This window comes from Nestor notabilis, unplaced genomic scaffold (assembly GCF_000696875.1).
Source record: "Nestor notabilis isolate BGI_N333 unplaced genomic scaffold, ASM69687v1 scaffold28895, whole genome shotgun sequence".
NCBI lineage: Eukaryota > Metazoa > Chordata > Aves > Psittaciformes > Psittacidae > Nestor > Nestor notabilis.
In genome coordinates this window covers 52,858-58,846 of record NW_009931079.1, presented here as the reverse complement: position 1 = coordinate 58,846, position 5,989 = coordinate 52,858, and the positions used below count along the sequence as shown (strand labels likewise).

Genomic DNA, 5,989 nt, shown 5'->3' with positions numbered 1-5,989 from the left:
GCCCGCCTGCCTGGCGGGAGACACCCCGCCTTTGCCGAGCTGCTCATGGCAACGCGGGTGGCCAGAGCCGGCGGAAAGGCGATCTCTGCGTATGCTGGGCCTCCTCTGCGCTTCGAAGTGGTGGATCGTGGTGAGCATGTGAAAAAGAGAGAGCTGTGCCAACCGGCGTCTGAGGGCCCCACAGCCTGTGCACTGGGTGAATTTGGTGGCTTTTCAGGTGCCTCCGTTGGTTTGTAGCCTCTTGCCAGACAGGGTAGATGTAGGTATGAGTGTTGAGTGATGCCTGGCACAGTCTGGTGAGTCCAGATACCTACTTGGAGAGATGAGTTGTGGGAATCTGAAATAAAGGATATATTGGAGAAGGTGGGTTAATCTCACTGTTAATCCCTGAAGGCATTTTCCTGAGTGACTAAGGGAGCACTGTGCTGCGAGTGGCATCTTACTTGCTCATGTTTCACAGCTGGGGCAGTAAGACCTTGGCAGTGCAGATTTCAAAAGCTGCTGATAAATCCAAAAGCATTAGCTTAGATTCCTGATCTGTGACGCATACTTGCAGAGAATGACCAGCTTGTACACCCAGACCAGTTATCTCCATATTGAAGTCAGTAGCTTGACCAAAGAAGCTGGTCACTGTGACCAGTGCTATGACTGTTGCACTTAAATTTTTTCAGTAATCTTTCCCAAGGAATGAAAGCAGGGATTGGAACATGTGTCAGCTGGCAGGCTTCCAATATAGAAAGATGGTTCACATTTCTCTGGTTGGAAGGGAAGCTGTGATCAAGTTTTATCTGTTACAAAAACATACACCCTAGCCAGTGGTTACCACCCACTGCATGGTTTTACACGTGCTCATGCAGTTTGAATGCAAGTGACTGCAGTCCTTCCTTTCTGCCAGGCAAGTCTCTCTGTGTGGATTTCAGCGTCTGTAATTCATGATTAATTTTTTTCCATGACAGACTTTCAGAGAAGTTCTGTATCCTTGTGTTTGAATGTGGCCATGGCTTCTTTACCTCACATGGTGGTACAGGCCCAGCTAGAGTGGTAGGGCCATGCAGTTCTTCTGGTCCTTTAGGAAGTATCAGTTATAACTTTGATTTATGGGTATGTGACCTTGAGCTCTCTAAAATGTGTCCCAGAAATAGGTTGTAGTTGCAGACCTTTAGCAGTTATTATCACATCTTCAGATGACTCACTGTTGCCTGTAGTTTCAACAGTTCTATATTATGTACCAGCAGTCCCAAGATTGAGCATACAAAAGATGTTTATCCTCAGATGAAACACAGCAGAAAGCAAATGTTCTTTAGATTGGTGATTAAAGCAGAAAGAGAGATGAAGTTGGAACAAGTTTAGGCTTGCAGTTCATAAGAAGAAAGCCACTAGGGCAGTAGTTTTTCCTAAAAGATTTTTGTTACCGAGACTCCACCCAGTACTAGTTAGCATTTCACAGCACTTCTCTGTCAGTGACATCATCTCTGTAGACATGTGTCATACGCTCTCATGGATGTAACTAGCTGGTTTTGTTTGAAATTTCTGCACTAAACTTACGAGGCAGTAGCATTTGGTTGCTGTTTTTGCTTTCAGCTTCCTATTCTTTCAAACCATACTGTGAAGGCTGATTTAAATCTCATCACACATATATCAGCCAGCCAAGTGAATAAAAGGACTCCACCTAAGTAAAATTGCCTTGTCACTGAAGCTTTAATATTATAATTTACTATTGCAATACTACTTCCTCTAAAGCTGTGTTCAGTTGATTGTGATAGCAGAGCTCTGTGTTTGCTTGGCTGTGTTACAGAATAGTATGGTGCTTTCTGCTGCTATCTTCATCACACTGATTGGCCTGATCATATACCTGCACTTTGTGAAAATTGACCAGGAATCCCTGTTGGTCATCGGCTCACTCGGCCTTCAGTTGACTGCATCCTATGCATCAGGGAAGGAGAGCACAACCTTCATTGAGATGGGTCGTGTGAAGGACGTGGTTATCAATGAAGCCATCCATATGGTAATCATACATAGTCTTTCTTCTTGTGTATCTGTGAGCACACTCACATCCAGTATATTTTCATGAGTGTGATTAACCAGAGCAGTTAAACACAGCACCACCCATAGCTTTCGTGACCTGAAGCTTTGCTTCAGATTTCTCTTCTGATTATCTTATCTGTTCTCTCACCTTTAAAAGAGAACTGAAGCCAAACAAATAACCTCAAAAAGTCAAATCCATCCCTTAGATAATGCCACTGACACTGAGCTAGTGGTTTTAGTTCTTTGTGTTATACTGGTTTTACAAATCCTGATGCCAAACTCCACAAGTAGTCAAGATGGAGATAAGGAGAGAGGCAACACAAGACATTATTTTTCCTGTTGCTGGGGTTTTCTTCAAGGCTCCTTTAGAAAAGCAAACCTTACCCTTCCAGCATGTGTGTGTTCTTTTCAGGTTAAACATTTAATAGGAAAGAGCACAAGTACAATTTTATTTTTTTTTTATTGTGTGAAGGGAGGAAAGCTATAGATATAAATCTGTAGACTTGATCGTGGCCTGGGGTGATTGGCCTTCAGTGCACAGAGTTGAAACACATTTCTTTCTGTGATAACACCAGGCACTTCGATAACATTTTCAAACTCCAGTGACTTTGTCTTGTTTGTCTTGTAGCAAAAAGTTATCTACTACTTGTGCATCCTCCTCCAGGACCCTGGAGATCCTCAGGGGATATCTGAGGTTGTGCCACTCTTTCAGGTGAGTTTGGCTGAATGGTGAAGAAATCCAGATCTGTCATCTATGTGCACACCAGTTGAAGCATTACAGTTGCCTTTCCCAGACTGGGCCTTTCTTGGTGGGTGGTGTTCAAGTCTCATAGAACTATGTACTGGAATGTTTTTTTTTCATTTGCTCTCCATTTGGAGAACAGGGAGTTGTGTCAATCTGAACCCAACCACAAGCCTGCATGAACTAGAAGTCTTTGGCTCACAGTTGACTGTATAGTCTTATGCTCAGTGTTACCATCGTAACTATGGCACTGTGCTGCAGTTGATTTTTCTCTTGGCTTTGTGTGCCAAAAGTGGCCATAAAAACCTTATTGGCATTAGAATGACTGCCCCGTCTCACCTGTTGACAAAGATCACAGTACAAGCTGTAAGCAATTTGCTTAATGTATAATAACTTGTTTGCTTTACCACTACCCTGTCTCCTCTTTCTCTTATTCTCCTAACTTGTTCTGACTGTTTTGAATCCCATTTTTGGGATGGATTTTCTTTCTGCATGTACATGCCTAACACAACAATGCCCTGATCCTGAAGTGGTAAGTAGTACAGAGGTACCTCACACCTTGGACTGCTGTAGTTTATAAGCCCTCTCTGTCCTTCTTACTTCACCTGCTGCTGGTGGCTGTCATTTTGTAGTCCACATTCAAGTTGTGACTAAATACAATTGGTCTTCAGCTAAATACTTACAAGTATAAATAGACTATTCCATTGATACTTGCTGCTAAGTCAGTCCCACAGTTGTAAAGACATTTACTAACAATGATATAAATTATTTCACATCTAGTCAAGGGAAAAAAATGGTCTTGCTGGAAACCAACAAGTAATGAACTCCAGAGAGCTGCAAGCAGGAAGCTGGTTTTAGTTACACGTTCCTTTCCAGCTTCAGAGAGGCTGCCTGGCATTTGTGTAGTTTCTCCTTTCTTTATAGCTCAATGCTGAACAGCTTTATTTTCATGGAAGTATCTTGGCATTGGTAGAGTGGACTTCACCAGCAGCAGAGGTACAGAAAGAACTGTGTGAGTTTGCACTGGTAATTCTCACTTCAACATGCAAGTTAGTATGTTACTTAGTTTTGAAGGAGCAGTAATTAGTAACTTTATTGCATATCCTTCACTGAGTTTCTCTAAGTAAATACAATTTACTGTGTCACTGAGCCCAGGAACACTTCTGTGCTGAATTGACCTCTTAAGCAACACTTGCAAGGAGAGGTGTTTGATGGACTTTACACAGTAGTGCTGTTTTGGGAGCTCAAAAGTCAGGGGATTATAGGGACTGTGGGAGTGGGAAACTTTCACCTCCTTGCTGGTTTTAGTTTGGTCCAGGTTAGAAGTGATGGAAAATCATTATACTTTGACCACCATTGGCTGTTTGTGTGAAATGAATTGATGTTTCCGGTGAACCTTCCAGTGTCCTTTTGACTGTACTAGCAGAGGCCAAGGGCCAGGTGTCTAAATTCCCTGTCCTGAAGGTAGATTTTTCAGGGTGGAGGTCTTCTAGGAGGGTGGATTGGTATATGGAAGTCTGTTGTTTGTAAGTCTAGAGGGAGTATGGCCCAGTACGTAGGTTAATGGGCTGGGAGGTGTGGATGTTCTTCCATGCTGTCAGTGTGAGCTGTGAGCTGTGGAAGGGGAGGATTTCTGGTTTGGTGACAGATTCAGGCCAGCTGCAGAATGGTGCTGCCTGTTTTGACCTGACAGCTTCAGGGACAGGCATTTTCAGTCACAGAGCAGGTGTGGCTTATGGAATGTCTTTGCATTGCTGTATCAGCAGTTCCACCAAATACCTCCTGGAGTTTGACAGACTGTTTCTTAACAAACATGTAAAAGGGAAATCTATTATTTGACATTGACTTAATGTGAGAAAGCTAATCAGCTAGAGATATCTTGCTGTTGCATTCCTTACACATGCATATATATACATATTCTGATAGCTTTACATCAGCCATCTCCACGTTCCTTTCTCTGCCTGAGAGTCTCACTAGTGGGAAGTTAAAGCTTTCCAGCTCTTTTACAGCCAGTTCAGAGCCTGATTCTTTGTTGTTTCACTTCAATTCTAGAGCTCCAAGCCACGTCTGGACTGCTTGATAGAAGTATACAGAAGTTGTCAAGAAATCCTGCAGCAGAGGAAGACAGCTCCACAATCAAACGGAATAAAATAGTAAAAATAATTTAAAAAATGAAAAATGAGGCAGTGAACTTGCAGCAGGTCTCAGAGAAACACATGGAAAAGTAACCACAAAACTGCCCTGTGGCTTTTTATAATTACATGAATGGTGCTTAAGTACAGCGATGTTAAGGCTAAAGGCCCTCAGACTCACAGAGTTGTTACAGAAAATGGCAGCTCAGCGCAGAAGCAAACCTTGAAATCCTCTGCTTTGAAGACAGGTGATCAGAACTTTTTAGACTCAGACAGAAGCATTTTTTTCTTGCCTCTGCAGGAAAGAATCATGGGGAAATAAGGCAAAGAGAGGCAAGAATATGTGTCAAATGTTTAGTCTTTCGTGGATCAGAAAATTATGCTAAAATAATAATGTAACCCTTGCCATACTGCCAAAAATAGGTTTTTTTGTTTGTTTCTACTTAACCTTTTGTTTGAAAAAGCATATACCACTCTAAATACCAAAGTTGATGTTTTGGCTGGGATAGTAACTTCCTGATCTACAGGAGAATTTCAGAAAAAAAACCCCCAGAAAATTAAAATACACTGTTGCACTATATTATGTTCAATGAAATAAACATAGGAGAGTGGACTTTGATCTCTTTAGGTATTTGCTTGAAAGAGTCCCATGGGATGGGGCTTTGGAGGTAAGAGGGGTCAAACAAAGCTGATGATAGTCAAGGATCACCTCCTGTAAGCCCAAGGACAGTCCATCCCCACGAGCAGGAAGTCAAGCAGAAATTCCAGAAAGCCTGCATGGATGAACAAGCTGCTCCTGGTGAAACTCAGAACGCAAAAAGAAAGCACACAGAAGGTGGAAGCAGGGACCGTTAACAGATAACTTGTGAGGAATACAGCAACACTGCCCATGATGCAGTTAGGAAAGTCGAAGCCCACCTGGATTTGAATTTGTTGAGGGATGTCAAAGACAACAAGATAGGCTTCTCCTCTAAGTGTGTAAGTGGACTCATTGCTGAATGGGGCAGAGCCATGGTGGCACAGGACATGCAAAAGAAGTGGCATTAAAAGCACCACATCAATTGCTCTATAAGGAAAATGTGTTGTTGAA

General features: G+C 42.5%; 1 protein-coding gene across 1 annotated transcript; it reads left to right on the top strand.

Moving 5' to 3' along the window:
• Positions 1–997: 997 nt before the first annotated feature.
• Positions 998–4,921, top strand: PIGH (phosphatidylinositol glycan anchor biosynthesis, class H). The gene is made up of 4 exons (XM_010015712.1): positions 998–1,041; positions 1,741–2,005; positions 2,654–2,737; positions 4,820–4,921. Exons 1-4 carry the CDS (start codon positions 998–1,000, stop codon positions 4,919–4,921), a joined length of 495 nt encoding a protein of 164 aa, XP_010014014.1.
• The last annotated feature ends 1,068 nt before the right edge of the window (positions 4,922–5,989 follow it).